Source organism: Vulpes vulpes, chromosome 14, assembly GCF_048418805.1.
Source record: "Vulpes vulpes isolate BD-2025 chromosome 14, VulVul3, whole genome shotgun sequence".
In the NCBI taxonomy this organism is placed as follows: Eukaryota; Metazoa; Chordata; class Mammalia; order Carnivora; family Canidae; genus Vulpes; species Vulpes vulpes.
The window spans coordinates 30,185,413-30,209,310 of record NC_132793.1 but is presented as its reverse complement, the minus strand read 5'-3'; the positions used below and the strand labels follow the sequence as shown (position 1 = coordinate 30,209,310).

Genomic DNA, 23,898 nt, shown 5'->3' with positions numbered 1-23,898 from the left:
AATCACCTTATATGCTACCCCATTCCCCATTATAGTCTAAACCAGAGTTTTCCAGAGCTGTCTGAGCCACCTGTACCTACAAAATACGACTTTTAAAACGCAGCTTCTTAGAACTCTCTCCAGATTCTGATTTTTAAAAAAAAGTTGGACCCACGGAATCTTCATTTTTAACTTCCAAGGTCATTTTTATGTTCAAAATTTGGAAGCACTTCCACAGTAGCTAGAAATTTTCACCACCAGGTAAACCTTGAATACAAAAGATGAAGATTATGCTTGGATTTAGAGCAATGAAGAAACAGCTAACAGAATATGAACAACTTAATAAAGCACAGTGGTTAAGAAGATGTATGAAGCTGGACTTCTCTATTCCACCTCTCACAAGCCATTTTACAAGAGGCAAATGTGCCAGAGTTTTTTCATCTGTAAAATGAAATACTACCACCTACCACAGAGTTATGAGTACTAATGAGTCATTAAAGCTCTCAGAAGAGTGCAAAAAAAAAAAATTTTTTTTTGAGGAGTGCTACCCCTGAATTTATTTTTTTTAAGATTTATTTATTATAGACAGAGAGAGGCAGAGACACAGGAAGGGGGAGAAGCAGGCCCCATGTCAGGAGCCCAACGTGGGACTCACTGGGTGGCTCAGCGGTTTGGCGCCTGCCTTTGGCCCGGGGCGCGATCCTGGAGTGCAAAAATTTTTAAGAGTACCTGAACACTGCAAACACCCAAAATACAATACTCATTTAGAATCCTTATGGCCGGGGATCCCTGGGTGGCTCAGCGGTTTAGCACCTGCCTTCTGTCCAGGGCGTGATCCTGGAGTCCCGGGATCGAGTCCCACATCAGGCTCCCAGCATGGAGTCTGTTTCTCACTCTGCCTGTGTCTCTGCCCCTCTGTGTGTGTGTGTGTCTCTCATGAATAAATAAATAAAATCTTAAAAAAAAAAAAAAAAGAATCCTTATGGCCAATGGCCAAAAAGAGTTGGCTGCACGGCTGGGATTCTTATTTGCTAAGTCTCTGGAATTTACATCCATTTCTAACAATGTAATACAAAACCATTAAGGAATATTGTACATTGCTTAAAAATCAGATTGCTTCTCAAATAAAAAAACAGACCAGGTAACTGGCTCGAAAAATGATATAGGTTGAAAGCAGTTAATCCCTCTTCCAACAGAAAAGGACAAAATAATTGAGACTCCCAAATTTTTCACAGCGAAACAGGGCTACATTTAACATTTAATCATCCAACCGCAGAAGATAAAAGTAAAGCAACCAGGTGGTTGGGCTAAGATAGAAGACTATCCAATAAAGACCTCACACTCATCCTGCCACTTTCCCTCACTCTTATAATCTGCATTTAAAACAAGCTGATTTCCTGAAAGAGAAATTTGGCAACGACAGAAAAAAAAAATCTAACCGTATGTAAAATGACACTATGTGATAAAGCTCATACTAGAGTATTAAGACAGAGGATACTTTCAACAGTAGCAAAGGCTGCTAGACAGAGCACCTGAAAGGAAGACCTGAAAAGCAAAGGAAATACCTGGACTAGATCACAATGCAGAAAAAGCAGCCTGATAATAAAATGAAGAAATGGATTCTCCGGAAAGAGCACGTGCAACTGCCAAGGCGAGATTCCCTCAAAAGATAAAGCCTTCATGCCCAGAATGCTACAGTCCTGAATCGTGAGTATCAGCAAATAAATGCAAAGAAAACAGACACATCTGGCGAGAGATGACCCGAATTCTCACGGGAGGAAAAGCAGCCAAAGCTTAAGTGCACAGAATACGGAATCCAGTTTTAGGCCTGCAAGCAACTCAAGGGCCAGTTAATCATTTTCCAGGAAACCTGAAATCTTCAGATTAAAGGGATTGGAAACCCACGGAAGACAGACATTGGCGATTCAAAGGAATGAGGGGGAGGGGAGGCGGTGGAAAAGAGTCAAAAGCAGCCTTCCCAAGGATAAAATCACGTGACTCGCGGGCAAAGACTACCCGAGGAGCCAGGAGCTAAGGGGCGGGAGAGTCCTGGGTAAAGCCCCTCCACTTCCCTAGCCCGGGAGCGCGGACCAATGCGCGCGAGGGCTGGGGGCGGGGAGGCCCGAATCCCCGATCCCCCCGAGCTTGCACCCAAGGCCTCCAGTCGGCTGTCAGCCCCTGCACCAACCTGGGACCACCGTGCGGGGGCACTGTCCCCGCACCGGCGCGCGGGAAAAACGGCGGCCGGGCCGGAAGGGGGCAGGGCGAGTCGCGAGGACGACCCGCCGGGCACTTACGCTGCCGCTTCTTCCTAAGGCTTTCGACGCGCTGGCGGGAGACCGAGGGGGCGCCGCTGTAGGAGCCAGGCCGGCTTCGCCGAACGCCCTCCGCCGAGGCCGAGGCGCCGACGGGGGGCTCCGACGCGCTGCTCGCCCGGCGCCGCAGCAGCTCCCGCCGCCGCCCATCAGGCCCTTCGGGCGCCGGCTCCCCCGCCGACGAGGCGGAGGCGTCGGCCGCTCTGCCGTGGCGCTCCATGGCCATGCCGAGCCGGCCCGCTCCCATCCGCAGCAGCCACCGCTGCCGCCCGAGCCAGGCCCCCAGCGCCGAGCCCCTCGTCGCCTCCTCCGCGGCAGCCCAGCCCAAGCAGAAGCGCACCCTCCGCCGGCCGCCTCTTCCGTTGCGCCAACGCGCGGCAAGCCAATCCGCATAGGCCGGGGGCGGCACGACGGCCTCGCGCCCAATCGTCTCCCTCCCTCGAGGCGGATCGACCGCGCCTCCGTCCAATGAAAGGCTCCCGGGGACGGGGCGGGGCGGAGAGCGGCGGGGGAGGGGATCCGCGCTGGGCCGCTGAGAGGCGGTGTTGCTGAGGGGAGAGTGATGGCGGCGCCGCCCAATGTGGGTGGAGGGGCCGGCGCGCCCGCCCGCGCAGGTGGACAGGTGCGCGCCCGGGCCTCAGCGGCCCCCGCCCCCGCCGCGCGGGGCTCTCGCGGCCCGCACCCTCCTCCCGCCCAGCGCTGTGCCCCCCGGCGTCTGGCCGTCGGCAGGGAGGGAGGCTTGAACCGCGGCTGACCTTAGCCTTTGTCCGTCGCCTCGGTGCCGCCGTCGCCGTCGAGACCGCCAGCCCCTCCGCGCTGCATTTTTTTTTTTACCACCACTCTGTCCCCCAGCGCGGCCACCGGCGCGTCAGGGCCGAGCCCCGCGCCGTTCCGCCTGCGTCGGAGAAATGTTCCCGGTACCAGAAGGAATGAAAGGACTTGGGGCTGGTCTCCATGGCAACTGGGAGAAAGAGGTGGGTTATAAATCCGTCGCCACTCTCCTGCGCTGAGGCGGGGGTGTGGGAGCCGGGGAGTGGGCAGCCTGGACTCCTTTTCTGTGCGGCGCCCTGGGGGGACGTGGGATCTGGTGGCTCCCTCGGAGCCTGGGTTGTTAGGAGTGCGGGCGCGCGCGTCCATCGTTATCTTCCCTTTGCAGGGGGGTGGGAGGCGGCGGGACCGTAGTCCTCTCCAGCCCTGAGGTAGTGACCACTCATCTACCAAAGGCCCTTTCAACCATTCCTCTCCAAAGGCTACCCTAGCCTGAAATGATCCCGCCTTGTTCTTTACCCTCAAGGCACTCCCTCACTCCTTCAAGTTGAGCGGGACAGTGGGTTTTTCTAGCTTGCTAATCATTGGTAAGTGCCTCCCTTGGGACGCTGCAGTGTTCCTTGGACGATAGCCCTCATTTTCTTCACCTTTCCAGTAGTGACTGCTAGTAGCCGGCTGACCAAAAAAAAAAAAAAAAAAAAGATGAGCTTCTCTATTGCTTGTTGAACAAAACTAACCATGTTCCCTCCAAACTAGCCCCCCTCACTGTAGGGATAACTCTGGAAACCCTATATCCAAACTCTGGAAATTCCAGCTCCTGCAAGAAGCCACCCCAGATGGATCCTACAAGAACCAAGAACACCTGTGGCTAGTCTTCTAAATCTCCGTGCCCAGTGTGGCCTTTCTGTCTACCCCCCACCAATATAGTCCTCCTTAACCTGAGGGAGCTTTCATCCAAGCGGTGAGTTCTGAAGAATCAGGAATCACTATCATCATCCAAGGCTGCCAAGATGACCCCCAAGAGCAAAACAACACCAGAAATATGGTAGTTTGGTTTTTGGCTTTTACAGCGTACAAAGTGCCTCTACATGTCATTTAATCCTCCCAGCAACACTGGGACGATGAAGAAAACTTAACCAGAGGCACACAGCTTAAAAAATGACAGAGCCTGGATTCCTGAGAAGTTCACCTGCTCTCTGCCTTCCAGTAACCAAAAGACACAGATTCAGTAAAATTCCAATAAGTTACTAGAAGGCGTTTTGTCCTCCCAAATAAATATGTCTCTCTACTCTCGGGTGTGAACCTACAGTTTGTGGCTATCATTGAAGTTTATCCAAAATAACAGATGAAGCATACGCTAATGGCAAGACGTTTATAATCCTAAATGAAAACTGCAAATAAATTGAGCAAAAGTAACCAGAATGAAAGAATACATACCATATGATTTATATAAAGTTCAACGTTAATAAAAGATATTAGAAGTCAGGATGATGGTGTTTTGTGGGGGAAAGGGAAGAGTAGTGATGACAGGACAACAGAGAGACTTCTCTAAGACTGGGAGTGTTCATTTTCTGTAGTCTGGGTGGTGGCTTCGTAGGTGTGTTCACTGTAATACGTCATCAAGACGTTCACTTGTGCACTTTTCTGTATGTTTTACTTAAATAAAACATTTATTTAAAAAAAATAACTTGAAGTTTGTCCTGGAGCATCGTTGGTTTTTGGGAGTTTTGTTTTTCCAAAAGTTCATACGAAAGTAGTGATTAAGAGGTTTCCTTTCTCTCTGGTTATTATAACAGTTTATAAGGAGAGTATCATTAAGTTTTTCTATCACTTCTCTCAGTTATTTACCCTTGGGGAGAACCAGCTTTCTGGTATCACACCAGAATAAGAAGCACTGAGGTCATAGTAAGCATAGTGTTTTGGAGGAACTAATCAAATTCTAAAGTAATAATTTGCAGATCTAGAGCCATTTCAGTGACAAAACACACAGAATACACATCTACCATATTAGGTGCCTTTTGCTAGGTCAGAAATAAGCCCAAAACTTAGTGGCTGAGTAATAAATATATATTATCTCAGTTTCTGTGGGTCAAGAATTTAGGAGTAATTAGCTGGGTGGTTCTGGCTGGAGGTGTTTCATGAAGTTGCAGTCATTTGCAGGCATATGGGCTGGAAGATCCACTTCCAAGATGGCTTATTCACGTGACTGGCAAGCTGTAACTAGCTTTTGGCAGGAGGCCTCAGCTCCCACAACATGGGCAGGCCTCTTCATTGGGTTGCTTGAGTGTCCTCACAACATGACAGCTGGCTTCTCCCAAAGGAAAAACATGGAGAAGTCACAGTATCTTTTAAGATCTAGCCTAGGAAGTCATACTCCCATCATTACTGCAATATGCTATTATACAGATCAGCCCTCTTCAAAGTAGTTTATAGTCCACAAAGATGTGAATACCAGGAGGGAGAGAGTCATTGGAGGCCATGCCCTCTGGCCCCCAGAGGATGTGAGAAGATTCACATCCTCATCTCTTAGAACTTTCTAAGAGCCAGGGGCCAGACCATCTCTGAATGTCTGTAGAGCTTTCTTGCAGCTAAAGTAGAGCATCACTGGGGAGTAAAAAATTAAAAGTATGATCACAAGAGTCCCAAGCCACAGAGATATAGACCAACCTCTTTCCCCTTTCACTGGTCTGTATTAGTGCCAGGAAGATGAAAAGCATAAAATCAGGCCCCTTTCAAACACAAGGTCTTTTTTCCAGAGTATAATGGTGTGGAGAATTTGGGAAAACCTTACTTACTATCTCTCCCTATTCATAAAGATGAAAAAAACATAAAGTTAGTAAGCCCCTAGACATTATTCCAGGGCCTGACCCCTGGCCCAGAATCCACTACTGAAGAGGGATAGGAATGTATGTTATATGTGCATGTACACACACACACACAGTATACTAGCATGTGGCATTCTGGTGGTCTCACCAGAGCTCATAGGCAATGTGAAAGTGTTGTCTGCTTTCAGATATAAGGCTTAACTTGTCTCAGGGGAAGAGAGACAGAAATATCCAAGATGAGGGACGGCTGGGTGGCTCAGCAGTTGAGCATCTATCTGCCTTTGGTCAGGGCGTGATCCTGGGGTCCTGAGATCAAGTCCTGCATCGGGTTTCCTGCATGGAGCCTGCTTCTCCCTCTGCCTGTGTCTCTGCCTCTGTGTGTGTGTGTCTCTCATGAATAAATAAAATCTTAAAAATCCAAGATGAAATAGAGTTTAGAGCAACTCAGAGTTTCCTAGACATGGAAGATCCTATCCCTTCCCAAGTATTAAAAGGGTTGAAAACTTTTCTTTTTTCAAGCTCACAACCTTTCTTATCTTTTTTTTTTTTAAAGATTTTATTTATTTATTCATAGAGAGAGAGAGTGGCAGAGACACAGGGAGAGGGGGAAGCAGGCTCCATGCAGGGAGCCCGATGAGAGTCTCCAGGATCACACCCAAGGCTGCAGGCGGCGCCAAACCACTACGCCACCAGGGCTGCCCCTTTCTTATCTTTAAATATCCCTAATTTGGATACTATTACCAGATAACAACTAATGACTTAGCACTACGCTCAAATAAGTCTGGGAAATATAAGGTAAGCTTAAGTGCTTCTTCTTAAAGCTTTTAATACGCTGAAGGGCATGATGTATCTCCAAGAGGAAGCTGAGGTATGTAGCTATCTTCCAAATGTAATTGACTGTGGAATCCTTTTTTTCACAGAATCTTTTCCTTAGACACACTTTGGGAAATTCATCTCTGATATACAAATCACTCGCATCTCTGTTATATTAAAGACAGGAAAGATCTAGTTCTTTCCATTTTGAAAGCCTGGTGGTGGGACGTGTGGGTGCCTCAGTGGTTGACTATCTGCCTTCAGCTCGGTCATGGTCCCGGGGTCATGGAATCAAGTCCTGCATTGGGTTCCCCATGGAGAGCCTACTTCTCCCTCTGCCTGTGTCTCTGCCTCTCTCTCTGTATGTCTCATGAATAAATAAAATCTTAAAAAAGAAAGCCTAGTGGCTTACTTATTTTTAGAGAGGAAAGGGGCAGAGAAAGAGAATTTTTTTTTAAGATTTTATTTATTTATTCATGAGAGACACACAGAGAGAGAGAGAGGCAGAGACACAGGCAGAGGGAGAAGCAGGCTCCATGCAGGGAGCCTGACGTGGGACTCGATTCCGACGTGGGACTCAATCCCGGGTCTCCAGAATCACCCCCTGGGCTGAAGGCTGAGCCACCCGGGCTGCCCAGAGAGCGAATCTTAAGGTGGCTCCATGCCCATCGCTGAGCCCAACATGGGGCTCCATTTCACGACCCTGAGATCATGACCTGAGCCCAAATAAAGAGATGGATGCTTAACTGACTGAGCCATCCAAGTGCCCCAGGTTGACCACTATTTCTTTATCCCCAATTAAACCTTCAGTAGCCCACCCCCACCCCACCCCTGTTACCTGCAGCTTCACTTTCCCAGGCTTTAGGGACTTGAAGTAGTCAGCCAGGGCCTTGAGTAGATGATCTTCCTTCTGAAATACTGTCAGAAGGTCACTAGTAGCCAATGGCTACATCACAACACTTACACCATTCCTCTCACTTCATCTCATCACGTTGGTATTTTATTTTTTTTTTTTACGTTGGTATTTTATTATCACATCATCACAAGAAAAAGGGTGAGTACAGTTTAATAAGAGACCACATTGATATAACTTATTATGATAAGCTCTTATAATTGCTCTATTTTGTCATTATTGCACTAATCTCCTACTGTGCCTAATTTATAAATTAAACTTTATCATAGGTGTGTATTGACAGGAAAAACCTGTATATATAGGGTTTGGTACTATCTCTGGTTTCAGGAATTCACTAGGGGTCTTGGAACATATCCATCGCAGATAGGAGAAACCATCTTTGTAAAAGCATCTATTTTCTGAAAACAAGTTTGTTCTCTTTCAACTTAGCTCCCCTTTCCTCAGTTCTCTTAATAGCACTGCCATTTCTGTTCCTCTAGGCAAGTGATTCTTCCCTCTCGTGTCCCCCTTGAGTCCAGCACTGTTCAATAGAAATATAATGAAAACCACATGTGTAATTTAAATTTCCTGGTGGCCACATATTTAAAAGTAAAAAGAAATGGGCGAGGGGATCCCTGGGTGGTGCAGCGGTTTCACGCCTGCTTTTGGCCCAGGGCGCGATCCTGGAGTCTCGGATCGAGTCCCACGTCGAGCTCCCGGCATGGAGCCTACTTCTCCCTCTGCCTGTGTCTCTGCCTCTCTCTCTCTCTATGTCTATCATAAATAAATAAAAATAAATATTTAATAAAAAATGGGCAAAATTAATTTTATTAGTATATTTTATTTAACTCAAAATATCCAAAACGTTAGTATTTCAACATGTGGCACTAGTCACATTAAAAGTGATCAATAGGGGAGCCTAGCTGGGTCAGTATGAAAAGCACACAACTCTTGATCTCTGAGTTGTAAGTTCCAGCCCAATATTAGGTATAGAGATTACTAAAACTAAATAAACAACAACAAAAAAATATGATCAAGGGACACCTGGGTGGCTCAGCAGTTGGGCACCTGTCTTTGGCTCAGGTCGTGATCCCAGGATCCAAGATCAAGTCCTGCATCGGGCTCCCTGGGAAGAGCCTGCTTCTCCCTATGCCTGTGTGTCTCTCTCTCACTCTGTGTCTCTCATGAATAAATAAATCTTTACCAAAAAAAAAAAAAAAAAAAAAAAATGTGGTCAATAGCCACAAGTGTCTAATTTGATAAAATTAGACCAAAAAAAAAAAAAAGCTCTGCTCATTAACTTATTTCCGTTGCCTCCTAAATGTTTGTTCTGCCTCTGGTTTACTTTCCAGGCCCACTGCTCCCAGATTAATCTTATTAAACCAATGTTCTGATATAATCTCCCCTGTTTAAAAGGTCTTCATGAGGGGTACCTAGGTAGCTAGGTCCGTTGAGCCTCTGACTCTTGATCTCAGCTCAGCTCTTGATCTCAGGGTCACAAATTCATTCCCCACCTTGGGCTCCACGCTATGCGTGGGGCCTACTTAAAAAAAAAAAAAAAAAGAAAAAAACTTTCAGTGGCTTCTTGGCCTACAGAACAAAGTCCAAAACACTTAACATCCAAGGAGTCCCACATTTAGCATCTTTCCATTTTTCCTCATTACTTTCCATATGCTTGCACAGTGTGTTCTAGCAAAATGAATCTCCCAGTTCTCCAGACAGACTCAATTCTTACCCAGATGTAAAACTCATCCTTCATCTACACGAAATTCCTTCCCACCACACTTCTGCATAATCAAAATTCAACCCAACTTCCATGGCTTAGCCCAAAAGATACCTCCTTCTTAAAGTCTTCACTGATTACAACAGTTAGCTATGAACTTTCCAATATTTTATAATGTGTCACTCAATTACATGTATCACATACTTCCCTATTTTAACATTCTTGCTGTACATGTTTTATAATCTCAGATTATGAGAGCTATTAGGATAAAAACTGACATCTTCATATTCCCCACAGTGCCTTTCACAGAGTAATACACAGTGTGTTAACAAATGATCACAGTGGCAATAACAATTTTGGGATCCTTTAAAATACTAACATCTTTGTAGTAGACAATGTTTCATACCTAACACCTCCCAATCATTCCCTCTTCTCCCAGAAATCCCTCTATCTACCTGTCGATTAGACCCCAATGGGCATGTTTGTATTGAAAAAACACACCACCTTGAAACAAGGACTCACTTCTCAAAGTGTGATGCCACACCCCCCATGCAGGCAAAGGAACAGAGAAAGCTGATCTATGGAGAGACCCAAGAATGAACAGATGCACAGAGCAAAACAGAAAAACGAGAGTGCTTTCCCAGTTCTCCCAGTCCTGCCCATTTTCATCCTTTCCTGGGCTGATTACTTTCCTATCTTTGGGTCCCTTCCTATAACATTAAAATATTTTAAAGTATTTTTTGTCTCCCTCACTCTTTTTTTCCTAAGTCTAGCTTAACATTGTTTTCTCCTACTTGGAACCAGAGTCTTAAAACAATAATGATGGAAACCAAGCCCTCATTTTGAAGGCTACTTATCCTGTCCTCTCCCATGATCCACTATTCTTTTTTTTTTAATATTTAATACTTTTTTAATTTATTTATGATAGTCACACAGCGAGAGAGAGAGAGGGGGGGGGGGCAGAGAGAGAAGCAGGCTCCATGCACCGGGAGCCCGACGTGGGATTCGATTCCGGGTCTCCAGGAGAGCGCCCTGGGCCAAAGGCAGGCGCTAAACCGCTGCGCCACCCAGGGATCCCTGATCCACTATCCTGAGTGAAAGCGTTGCTACCATAAGGGCTCAGAGCCTATTTCCCAAGGATCCTCAGATTTCAGGCAGCTGAAGAGACTAATACAAGAGAAATATTATCTACCTTATTTTGGCAGATGGAGGCTACTGCAGAACTTTATTGTCCTGTCCTGTCCTTAAAGAATCCCTGTCGCTGGTCAAATTCACTGAAAGAGAACACCCATCTATATTATCACTAAGTTTTTAATACTTCCCAGGTGATCCCAATGTGCAGTCAATGCTCAGATGGAGTTCTCTAGGTTAGCTTTGCTTTGGCATAATTAGTAGTTTGTAAGAAATGTAGAATCTCAAGCCCCACCCCAGACCCACCTTACCTGCAATTGTAGCAAAAGCTACAGGTACATACATACATACACACACACATACATACATACATACATACATACATAGTTGTATTCAAGTCTGGGAAGCACTAGTTTAGAACACAGGTTTTGGAGTCAGCCAGACCTTGGTCCTGATCCTACCTGTACCAGCTGAGTGATTTGGGGTAAGCTGCTTAACCTAGCTACACCTCAGCTAATAAAGGATGACAGGTCCACACAATGGAACACTATGCAGCCATCAAAAGGAATCTGTAGTATCTTTAGATACTATGGAGGGTTTCCCACACTATTCTAACTGAAAAAAGTGTGAGTGTATATTGTCTATTTTAACAGAAAGATAAATGTAATGAGCTTTGGGGAAAGTTAAGTAAGATAATATATGTAGAGCAGTTAGAACTGTTTCTGGTAGGACACCTGGGTGGCTCAGTCAGTTTAGGTGTCTGTCTTAGCTCAGGTCCTATTCTGAGGGTCGTGAGTTTGAACCCTATGCTCCATGATCAGCACAGAGCCTGCTTAAGATCCTCTCTCTCCCTTTCCCTCTACTCTCCACTCCCTATACTCTCTCGCTAAAAAAAATAATAAAATATTTTTTTAAAAATTCAAGTATTATGAAACATCACATCATTTAACTTTCCCTGATTGTCATTTTTGCTTTTATAATTGCTGTGTTGAATTCATTTTCCAAACAAGGTCAACATACTGCATTTCATTGCTTTGTCTCTTAAATCTTTTTTAGCCTGTTTCCCTCCATTTACTTTCTTTGTACTTTATTTATTGAATAAACCAGGTTGTTTACCCTACTGGATTTAGCAACTATTACTGATACTGCTTAATGGTGATACAGCCAATATTTTACTAGGGACTGCAAAATTGTGATATTCTAATTCTTTTGTCTCTTCTGCACTTAGTTAACTGGAATTCTTTCATAAAGCAGAAGTTTCCCCATTAGCTCTTTGGTATCATGAAGTACAACTTGTACAAGATTACAAGATTGTCTTTTTCTTTTATAAGAGTTATTTATTCACTTGAGAGAGAGGGAGAGAGTTGTGGGGAGGGGCACAGGGAGAGGTATAGACTCCCAAGCAGACTCCATGCTGAGTGTAGAGCCCAATTCAGGCCTCAACTCCATTATCCCATAACAGAGCCAAAAACAAGAATCAGACTCTCAACTGACTGTGCCACCCAGGGGCCCCTGACTCTTTTTTTATTTTTTTTTAAGATTTTATTCTTAAATAATCTCTTCACTCAACATGGTCTTGAACTCACAAACTCAGGATCAAAAGTTGCATGAGGTGCCTTGGGTGGCTCAGTGTGTTGAGTGCCTGACTCTTGGTTTTGGCTCAGGTCATGATCTCAGAGTAGTAAGATCAAGCTCCTTGTAGGACTCCAGGCTGGGCATAAAGCCTGTTTGATATTCTCTCTCTCCCTCTCCCTCTGCCCCTGTTCAAGCTCACTCTTTCTTTCTCTGTCTCTGTCTCTCTTAAATAAATAAATAAATCTTTAAAAAAAAAAAAAAGATCAAGAGTTGCATTCTCTACCAACTGAGCTAACCGGGCGTCCTGTTTTGTTTTTGTTTTTGTTTTTGTTTTCAAGGCAGGATTGATTCTTTATTTACCAGTTTTCAGAATTAATTGGTTTTCTAGCATCTTCTAGAGGTGACTAATGAATTATTTTCTCTTTAGTGTTACTATGAACTCATGCATTTTAAAACATATTCGATGAATTTCAATCCATTGGAGTCACTCTTATTTTTTGATGTTCAAATTGTCCCACATTTGGCCAATGGAAGCCCTTCAGATTGACTCCATTATCATTTAAACATGATACTAGTAGTCTTTTTTTAAGATTTTATTTATTTATTCATGAGAGAGAGACAGAGAGAGAGAGAGAGAGAGGCAGAGACACAGGCAGAGAAGCAGGCTCCATGCAAGGAGCCCAAGGTGGGACTCGATCCTAGGACTACAGGATCACACATAGGGCCGAAGGCAGGCACTAAACCGCTAGCCACCCAGGGATCCCCAATACTAGTAGTCTTAAATAGCTTTCTTGCTCTCTGGTATGACAAGAGGTTCCAGCCTCACCTCTATAAATTTCCTGTCCAGGTCTTGAATCAGACATTTCTCCGAGGAGTAATTGTTCCTATCAGTAGGAAATGATGTTTAGAGGCCACAATTTGAACAGCAGGAATGCACATTGCTACTGGCTTGTTCACTGTTTCTAGGCCCTTTTGACAGAGCTGGAAAATGTATTTTTTTTAATTTTTATTTATTTGACAGAAGGAGAGAGAGAGCACAAGCAGGAGGAGCAGGAAGGGGGGAAGCAGGCTCCCCAATGAGGAAAGAGCCCAATGTGGAGCTCGATCCCAAGATCCTGGGATCATGACCAGAGCTGAAGGCAGACACTTAACTGACTGAGCCACTGAAGAGCCCCAGAAAAAAAAAAAAAAAAAATATATATATATATATATACACACACACACATACATATGTATATGTTTTCTTAAGATTTTACTTATTTATTTGAGAGAGAGAGAACAGAGGGAGAGTGAGGGGGAGAAGCAGACCCCCCGCCGAGCAGCGTGTCCGATGCAGAGCTCAATGCCAAGACCCTGAGACCATGACCCAAGCCAAAGGCAGATGTCTAACCAGCTGAGCCACCTAGGTGCTCCAGGAAAATATATTTTTAAAGAGAAAAATGTATCACACATTTATACTGAAATTTTTCCATTCATTTTTAAGGCTATAGAATTTTTACTTAATTCCTTTGGTTTTATATTTCTCTTTTAGCTTGCCATGAAAATCTAAGTTCTTAATGACATTCACTACTTATTTGCTTTATCATTAGAGATAATAGCTTCAGAATAAAAATATGAATATTATTACCAAGAAGATGATTACTAAATACTGTTGAAGATTTCTTTGCAGTTTTTGTTTTTTTTATCCTAAGGATATATTGCACTAGGAATGAAAAATCAAATTGTTGTACTTTAAAGTTGAAATTAGGGGAACCCCGGGGGGCTCAGCGGTTTAGCGCTGCCTTCAGCCCAGGGCCTGATCCTGGAGAGATGGGATTGAGTCCCATGTCTAGCTCCCTGCATGGAGCCTGCTTCTCCCTCTGCCTGTGTCTCTGCCTCTCTCTCTCTCTCTCTCTCTCTCTCCCTCTGTGTGTGTCTCTCTCTGTGTCTCTCATGAATAAATAAATAAAATCTTTAAAAAAATAAAATAAGGGATCCCTGGGTGGCGCAGCGGTTTGGCGCCTGCCTTTGGCCCAGGGCGCGATCCTGGAGACCTGGGATCGAATCCCACGTCAGGCTCCCGGTGCATGGAGCCTGCTTCTCCCTCTGCCTGTGTCTCTGCCTCTCTCTATCTCTCTGTGACTATCATAAATAAATAAAAAATTTAAAAAAAATAAAATAAAATAAAATAAAATAAAAAAGTTGAAATAATTTATCTCTGTGTGATTCAGGCATTAATTCAATACACAATTGAGTTCTTTTTGCCCCATTTTGATTTAATTTTAGAGATATAAAAAATATTTTTAAGTTATATTTTTTTAAGTCATCTCTCCACCCAACATGGAAGTGATCACTTCCCATAACTTTTGTAAATTACACTCAAGGACAATTTACCAGGACACAGGGACCATTGGGAGTATCATTGTAGAAGTTTTCTGCTATAGAAGGGGAAGTTGGCTATGATCTGCAACAGAGCATATGTATGAATTCTTTTTCTCAACAATCCCATTTCTAGAAATCTAAGCCAAAGATACATTGGCAAAAATAAAGATGTATGTACAAGGCCAATCATTATGGCACACTTTGTAAATAAAAACAGACTGGGGGGCATCAAGGTGGCTCAGTTGGTTAAGCGTCTGCCTTCAGCTCAGGTCATGATCCAGGATCCTGGCATAGAGCCTAACATCTATCTCCCTGCTCAGCAGGGAGTCTGGTCCTCCCTCTCCCTCTGCTGCTTCCCCCAGCTTGTGCTTTCTCACAGGCATGTGTACTCTCTCTCTCTCAAATAAAATAAAAATAAAATCTTTATTAAAAAAATACCAAAGACTGGAAATAACCCAGGTGTCCATTAATAGGATATTGGCCGAATAAACCATGGTATCAGTGCTTCACAGTTGTACGTGAGAATGAGAAATATCATACTGCTATGGACTGAACTACATGATGTTTAGTTAAAAGAAAAAAGTGGAAAATGTATAATCTTTTATTTAAGAAAAAAGCGAAGCTTTTAGTTGAGTTGAGTCTTGGTATCCCATATGACTACTGGGAGAGGACTTGAAAAGCTTGGGCCTGATCTCCTTTGGACTTTGCCCCACATAGCTTTCCTCTGCTGATTTTGTTTTGCATCCTTTCCTTGTAATAAATCTTAGCCACGAGTATTACTAAAACGAAAAGACTTGGACTGGAATCTCTATTTTCATGAAAGAGTAAACCAAAATTAATTGAAAAATTGGTTACCTATAAAGAAAAGGGCAAGAATGGAAAGAATGGTTCAAGGATAGAAACTAGAATTTTCTTCATGTACCTTCTTTCGTAGATTTGACTTCGGAACCATGTTACTATTTTATATAACTCTATAACAAAGTTAAATTTATGATGTTTTATATCTTGGGCACATGGTTGGCTCATTTGGATGAGCATGTGACTCTTAATCTTGGGATCATGAGTTTGAGATCCTGGGGTCATGACCTACTGGGACTTAATCAAGATAAGAAGCTTCTGCACTGCGGAGGAAACAACAAAACTAAAAGTCAACCTATGAAATGGGAGAAGATATTTCCAAACAACATATCAGATAAAGGGCTAGTATCCAAAAATCTATAAAGAACTTAACAAACTCAACACCCAAGAAACAAATAATCCAATTTAAAAATGAACAGGAGGGGATCCCTGAGTGGCTCAGTGGTTTAGCACCTGCCTTTGGCCCAGGGCATGATCCTGGAGTCCCGGCATCAAGTCCCACATCAGGCTCCCTGCATGAAGCCTGCTTCTCCGTCTGCTTGTGTCTCTGCCTCTCTCTCTGTGTCTCTCATGAATAAATAAATCTTAAAAAAAAAATAAAAATGAACAGGAGACATGAACAGACATTTCTCCAAAGAAGACCTACAAATGGCTAACAGACACATAAAAAATGTTCCACATTACTCATCATCAGGAAAATACAAACCAAAAGTACAATGAGATGCCACCTCACACCTGTTAGAATAGCTGAAGTTAATGACTCAGCAAACAACAGAAAGGAGAACCCTCTTACACTTTTGGTGGGAATGCAAACTGGTGCAGCTGCTGTGGAGAAGAGTATGGAGGGTCCTCAAAAAGTTAAAAATAGAACTACATAGGTTACATGGAGCGCCTGGGTGGCTCAGTCAGTTAAGTGTCTGCTTCCAGTTCAGGTCATTATGCTGGGATCCTGGGATTTAGCCCCCATAGGTTCCCTGCTCAGTGGGGAGCTTACTTCTCCCTCTCCCTCTACCCCCGGCTCCCTAGGTTGTGCTCTCCCTCTCACTCTATCTCAAATAAATAAATAAAGTCTTAAAAAAAAAAAAAAAAAAGAACTACACAGGGCACCTAGGGGGCTCAGTCAGTTAAGTATCTGACTCTTGATTTCCGCTCAGGTCATGATCACAGTGTTGTGGGATCAAGCCCCACGTCAGGCTCTGCTCTCAGCTCAGAGTCTGCTGGAGATACTCTCTCTCCCTCCCCTTCATCCCCTGCCCAGTCCCGTGCAATCAATCAATCAATAAAATCTTTTTAAAAATAGAATTACCTTACAACCCAGCAATTGCACTACTAGGTATTTATCCAAAGGATACAAAAATACTGATTCAAAGGGATACATGTAACCCAATGTTTATAGCAGCACTATTAACAATCGCCAAATCGCGGCTGAGTAATTAAGTAATCTCTACACCCCACATAGGGTTCAAACTCATGACCCTGAGATCAAGCATTGTATGCTCTTCCAACTGAGCCAGCCAGGCACCCCTAACCTAGTCTCTTTAAAACATCTTTTTTTTTTTTTTAAGATTTTATTTATTTATTCATGAGACAGAGAGAGAGAGGCAGAGACATAGGCAGAGGGAAAAGCAGGAGCCTTGCGGGGAGCCCAATGTGGGACTTGATCCCAGGACCTCGGATCCATCAAAAAGAATGAAATTTTGCCATTTGCAACAACATGGATGGAACTAGAGGGTATTATGCTAAGTGAAATAAGTCAGTCAGAGAAAGAAAAGTATATGATTTCCCTCACATGTAGAATTTAAGAAACAAAACAGGTGAACATAGAAGAGAAGGAAAAATAAAATAAAAACAGAGGGAGACAAATCATAAGAGACTGTTAACTACAGAGAATAAACTGAGGGTTGCTGGAGGGAGGTGGGTGGGGGATGGGCTAGATGGGTGACAGAGGGCACTTGGGATGAGCACTGGGTGTTGTATGTAAGTGATAAATCACTAAATTCTATTCCTGAAACCAATACTACACGATCTGTTAACTAGCCTGAATTTAAATAAAATCTTCAAAGAAAAAAAAGTCTCCTCAGGAATGCAGTGATTCAATGAGTCAGCACCCACCTTTAACAAGATCTTTAGAGGAGTGGTATCTAAACAGAAGTTTGAGAAACTCTGGTCTAATAATTCTGTTTGGTTTGGAGTTTTACTTTTTTTTTACAGCAAGCACATTTTCATGTATTATCTGTATGTAAAATTGAAAGATGTTTTGGGATGCCTGGGTGGCTCTGTGGTTGAGCATCTATCTTTGGCTCAGGGCATGATTCCGAGGTCCTGGGATCAAGTCCCACATTGGGCTCCCCGCAAGGCTCCTGCTTTTCCCTCTGCCTATGTCTCTGCCTCTCTCTCTCTCTGTCTCGTGAATAAATAAATAAAATCTTAAAAAAAAAAAAAAAGATGTTTTAAAGAGACTAGATTAGGGGTGCCTGGCTGGCTCAGTTGGAAGAGCATACAATGCTTGATCTCAGGGTCATGAGTTTGAACCCTATGTGGGATGTAGAGATTACTTAAATAAATAAAAACCTTTAAAATAAGATAGACAATCGACCAATTGATAGATGATAGATAGATAGATCGATAGATAGATAGATAGATGATAGATAGATGATAGATAGATAGATAATAGATAGATAGATAGATAGATAGATAGATAGATAGATAGATAGATAGAAGATAGATAGATGATAAACAGACTAAATTATAAAGAAGGTGAAAATTCAAGGAGTATTGACCACTGCTGGACTGGGTGGGAAGGAGTCCCCTGAGCCAGACCAGAAAGTAACAGGGTGCCACACACCCTGAGAGCTGAGGTGCAGGTCTCTGAATAGAAAACTCCTGACATGAAGGCAGGAGAGAAAAAGAGGAGAGGTCCTAGATGAGCCCCCTAGATTGAAAGTTCTGTACTGCAGTAACCTCACTACAAGCAGACCTCTGGCCATAGTAGACCCTCATAATTGCAAGTTGAATGAAGAAAATGTCCAAGGATCTAAAGTTCTAGAAGCCATAACAGCAGAATGACTGTTCCTAAAAGTAGGAAAAGAAGTCATTCTTGCAACAATTACCAGTTTCTCTCTCCCCATTCCTTTGGACAGGCCTCCTACAAGAAGCCAATTTCCAGCTGCATGTGATAATGGAAGGGTTTTGCTTTCTTCTTATGTTAAATACAAGTGAATTGATTAAATAGAAGACAGTGTCTGATTGCTAGGAAATCAGTGACTCAGATGGCATGGAACAGAACCTGGGGAGTGGGAAAGAGAAAGCAGAAGGGGGAGGAAGTCCATGCAGCCATCCACGCCCAGGACACTCAAGGGCTGATGGGACCAAGCCTTGGAGGAAGAAGGATTTGATATCACTGGGTCCAGCCTCACTATTTCTGGGCCCACAAGGATAAGGGATGCCAGGAGTTGGCTGTGGACCCAGAACTAGAACCCAGGGCCTCCTCCCCTTCTTCACCTTCCCCTCACCCCCTGCTTTCTCTGCCCACCTCCACCCTTCTTGCCGCGATCCCTACCTCCTTTCTGAGTACACTTTCCAGTATGGACATTTAACTTCAATAAAAAGTTGTTTTTGGTGGGGGTGGGCACTGTGGGTGCTGTCTTTATATATATATATATAAAACATTGAGTACGTAGAAGAAAGACATTCAGTACAGACTTTTATTTTTTTAAGATTTTATTTATTTATTTATTTGAGACACAGAGGCAGAGAGACAAGCAGGCTCCATGCAGCTAGCCTGACATGGGACTCGATCCTGGGTCCCCCTGGGCTGAAGGCAGTGCTAAACCGCTGAGCCACCCGGGCTGCCTCAGTACAGGCTTTTAAAATACAAGCAAGGAAATGGGAATTTACCCTGCAGGGTTTGAGGCAAGCTGTGGGAACTTAGGAAGCCTAATATAAATGAGAGGGATCTAACTAAAGAAGGCTTCCAATAACAGCTAGGCTTGAAGCCAGGCCTTAAAGAAAAAGACCCTTGGTGGGTGTAGCAGCTCAGCAGTGACTTTGGGCAGAGCACTCTAACCGCAGGACTCACCCTCACAGACAGGCCCCCAGGTTCTGGGGAGGGATGGGGAGCTGGAGGAAATATGTATGTGCCCACTTAGCTGCCATCCCAGCAGGGGAGCCCCCTCTCAGTGTCCATGCTCTTCTCTCTGAGAGACTGAATATACAAAAAGGGACAGTGGTCAAACCATATATGACATTAGAACTCGGACCCCAAACCTCTGCAGCAACCAGCCTGGAAAGCCAAACCACTGTAGCAGTAAGTGGGCCCGGAACAACCAGGACTCAGTGTTTGCCAGCTTCTTCCCAGTCCCCACCACTCCGTCTCTACCAACTCAGGACCAACCAGAGAAACCAAATATGCTCCCCAACCAATCCCAGAGGTGCCCCTTCTATTAGCCAGTCGCCAGTGTCCAGGGCAAACAACCTCCAATCATAACACATCTGGAGCCTCCCTTTCTTTCCCAGTTTAACACTTACCCCCTCCCTGCCTCTGAATCCCTTCTGGCCAAATGCAAGTGATGGTGGATGACTCTTCTGCAAGCTCTGAATGAACAGCCTGTTTGTTCTCATTTGGGTGATCTTGATTTATTTCTGTATCTCCAACAGGGAGTCTGGACACAAATGGAACATACTCAGGAATCATATTCTACCTCCAGATCAGGAGACAGAGCCACCCACCAGAATATCTCTTCCTGGCTCTATCCCTCCCAAAGGCAACTGGTCTCTCAATGCCATGGACCATTTTTGCTTATTTCTTATTTTTTATGGGAATAGAATCCTATAGTGAGGGCTTTTTGTGTGTGTACTGACTTCTCTGGCTCAACATCAGGTCCGTGATATTTATCCATGTTGTGTAGAGCAATATGTTCATTCGTACTCATTGCTCTATCCTGGTATTCTACTTTGTGACTTCACCACAGCTTATATAGCCACTCTACCTTGGAGAGCCCTTTGGGCTGATACCAGTTTGGGGCTATTATAAACAGTGCGATTAGAAACAGTCTTGCACTAAAAAAAAAAAAAAAAGACAAGAGAAACATTCTTTAAAATATTTTTTTATTGGAGTTCAATTTGCCAACATATAGAGTAACACCCAGTGCTCATCCCACCAAGTGCCCCCGTCAGTGCCCATCACCCAGTCAACCCAACCCCCCGCCCAACCTCCCTTTCCACTACCCCTTGTTTGTTTCCCAGAGTTAGGTGTCTCTCATGTTTTGTCACCCTCACTGATATTTTCACTCCTTTAAGAGAAACATTCTTGCACATATCTTGGTAGACATAAACTCTTGTCACTATTGTGTTCATACCCAACAGCAGAATTGCTACATCCTAAGTTATGCATATGATCAATATCAGCAGGATACTGCCAGTTTGCCAACAGTTTTACCAACTTCTATTCCCCTAAATGTCTATAAAAGTTTCAGCTGTTCTGTTTCCAACACTTGATCTTGTCAGAAACTTTCACTGTAGCCTTTCTGGTTGGGTATGTTTGTAAATTTATATTTTGTAGTCTTCTTATTCCCTATAGGCTCCAAGTGGTACTGTTTCCTGGACTTAGTTGTAGTAATTATTAATATTAAGGAACCAATCAATACAACACCCCACCCTTGCTTTAGGAACACTCCTTTAGACGACCTACTATTGTGTTGGTAACAAAGTAATGGAAGGGGGCCCTTAGAGTGAGGTCTTTGCTTTGTTATTGTATCTCTAATGTCTTTCCCAATACTCTGCACACAGTAGGTACAAAATATTGTATAAGTACGTGAAGGTATGATATGAAAGCCTATTTGTCTACACCCCACTTTGTTTTTTTTTTTTAATTTTTATTTATGATACAGAGAGAGAGAGAGAGAGAGAGGCAGAGACACAGGCAGAGGGAGAAGCAGGCTCCATGCACCGGGAGCCCGACATGGGATTCGATCCCGGGTCTCCAGGATCGCGCCCTGAGCCAAAGGCAGGCGCCAAACCGCTGCGCCACCCAGGGATCCCTACACCCCACTTTGTGAGTCATTCCCAACCACTGGAGGATAGGCAAGGGTCTACCTCATTTTAGGCCTTAGACCTGGTGCTGGAGAATCCTTTGCATTTTTAATTATTATTTTTTCTATTTTTAAGTAATCTCTACATCCAACGTGGGGCTCGAAACCATAACCCCGAGATCAAGAGTTGCACTCTCCATTGACTGAGCCAACCAGGCACCCCCTGGAGAACCTTTTTTTTTTTAAGATTTTATTTATTTATTCATGGGAGACACAGAGAGAGAGAGAGGCAGACACAGGCAGAGGGAGAAGCAGGCTCCATGCAGGGAGCCTGACATGGGACTCGATCCTGGGACTCCAGGATCACTCCCTGGGCCAAAGGCAGGTGCCAAACCACTGAGCTACCCAAGGATTCCCTGGAGAACCCTTTAATAAACATTTGCTACACCAAACTGGCTTCCTGAGGCCTGGCATTTTGGCTTGTGCCACCCTGCTTGATCTCACACACCCTCAGGCATCAAGCCTAGGCCCACACATGATGATTATAGTCCTATTGTGAGACTATTAGGTATAATATTGTACATTATTACACTACTACATCATCAGGCAGATCTTGGCACAGTGTGCAGGAGAGTGTTGGTGTGAAATCTCACTTTAAATGGGGTCGCCGGGGGCACCTGGGTGGCTCATCAGTTGAGCGTCTACCTTCGGCTCAGGTCGTGAGCCCAGGGTCCTGGGATCGAGACCCTTGTCAGGCTCCCTGCTTATTGGAGAGCCTGCTTCTCCCTCTCCCTCTACCTGCCATTCTGCCTGCTTGTGCTCTGTCAAATAAATAAATAAAATCCTAAAAAAAAATAAAATAAAAGTTAATGGGGTTCCCAGCTCCAGACATGCAATCAGCTGCAGGTCACGAGCAAGCATAGAAAACATCTAGGTCTGGGGCTCAGCAGTCAGAACTTTCCTTTGCATTGTCTCCTCTGGTCCTTGCTCCCTCCTGGTCTTGCAGACTAGCTCTACATTGGGTCATAATGGTGCCCCTCACACAGGGTTGAGGACTGAGCAGGTTAATCCGCGTATGGCGCTTAGCCCAGCACCTGGCACCCAGCAAGGTATGGGGTCAGCAGCCGCCCTGTGTATCCCTTTTGTTGTCACCCGCAGCTGCAGGCATGTGGAATGCTGGGGGACCATGTCCAACACCAGGTGATGTTGAGAGGTGGAAAGGTGCTACATCTCTCATCTGGACAGAAAACAGAAAGGTGGGGGGAGGGGAGGACATGTGATTTTCATCCATGGAGAGTAATCACTTCAGCACAGATTAGACGGGGAATGCCGAACACTGCTTTCCTTGGGGGGGGGGGGGAGGTGGGAGCAATTCATGGAAAGCAAGTGACCTCAAGGCCTGAATGACTCCATCCTGAGATTCCTGTAAGAGCAAGAGACGTGCAATGGAATTTGAATCTGGCCCAGATGGGTAATTTCTGCCCGTCAGAACTGGAGGAGGCCCCTGGTGCAACAGGTAAGCTGCCACTGGATACACCCAAACGTCGCCTCTGTGGGACAGGAGCAGTAGCCAGACCCCTTAAGGAGCTTGTCAGTGGAGGCACCCCCTTTGGTCTCCTCTAAGACAGGGACTCAATACTCTCACTCTTTGAACTGGTTCAAATGGGATGTCACCTACAGAGGCCAAGAAACTAAGAAGGGAATGCCTAATGCTGCCTTGGGAGGAAATAGGCCTTTATCAAAAAATTCTCCTGATCAAGCATGCCCCTTGGCTGTCTGAAACCCTCAGTCTCTGAGTTACAAAAGGAACCTGAACAGAAAGGGAACTGGGGCAGCCCAGGTGGCTCAGGGGTTTAGCGCCGCCTTCAGCCCAGGGCCCGATCCTGGAGACCCGGGATCAAGTCGCACGTCGGGCTCCCTGCATGAAGTCTGCTTCTCCCTCTGCCTGTGTCTCTGCGCCTCTGTGTGTGTGTGTGTGTGTGTGTGTGTGTGTGTATCTCATGAATAAGTGAATAAAATCTTAAAAAAAAAAAAAAAGAAGAACTGGGCAGGGGTGAACAAGACTGGCCATGAGGACATCATTATTGAAGCTGGGTGATGGGCACATGGGGAGGTTTCATCCTATTTCCTCTTATAGATATTTCTTAGATACGTTTCCTTATATTCTATTTTTATTTTTAAAATTTTATTTATGAGAGAGACAGAGAGAGAGGCAGAGACATAGGCAGAGGGAGACGCAGGCTCCCCATGGGAAGCCCAATGTGGAACTCGATCCCAGGACTCCAGGATCCTGACCTGAGCCAAAGGCTCAACCACTGAGTCACCCAGGTGTCCTCTATTTTTCTATTTGAAAGTTTTCCAAAATAAACATTTCTTGAGGGCAGCCCCGGTGGCTCAGCAGTTTGATGCTGCCTTCGGTCCGGGGCCTGATCCTGGGGACCCGGGATCGAGTCCCGCATGGGGCTCCCGGCATGGAGGCTGCTTCTCCCTCCACCTGTGTCTCTGCCTCTCTCTCTCTCTCTCTCTCTCTCTCTATCATAAATAAATGGATAAATATTTTTACAAAAAACCACATTTCTTTAAAAAAGCTGTGAATAATCTAAAGCCCAGCAGGGTAAGGAGTGTCTTC

General features: G+C 44.6%; 1 protein-coding gene and 1 long non-coding RNA gene across 5 annotated transcripts in view; one reads left to right on the top strand and one right to left on the bottom strand.

Moving 5' to 3' along the window:
• The window catches only part of PANK2 (pantothenate kinase 2), a 31,481-nt gene extending 28,304 nt beyond the window's left edge, over positions 1-3,177 (bottom strand). For 3 of the 4 annotated variants that reach the window (XR_011996959.1, XM_026012337.2, XM_026012335.2), the window contains exon 1: positions 2,277-2,734. Coding sequence is in view for 2 of the 4 variants with exons in the window: in XM_026012337.2 (XP_025868122.1) it covers positions 2,277-2,541 (265 nt within the window). In the remaining 2 variants the exon portion in view is untranslated. Of the gene's footprint in view, positions 1-2,276; positions 2,735-3,049 lie in introns of those variants that run through there. The other variant, XM_026012338.2, reaches the window with a different exon arrangement.
• On the top strand, positions 3,129-4,749 carry LOC112930078 (uncharacterized). Its single transcript, XR_003237043.2, has 2 exons — positions 3,129-3,268; positions 3,819-4,749. It is a non-coding gene; the product is annotated as an uncharacterized lncRNA (long non-coding RNA).
• Positions 4,750-23,898: the final 19,149 nt, after the last annotated feature.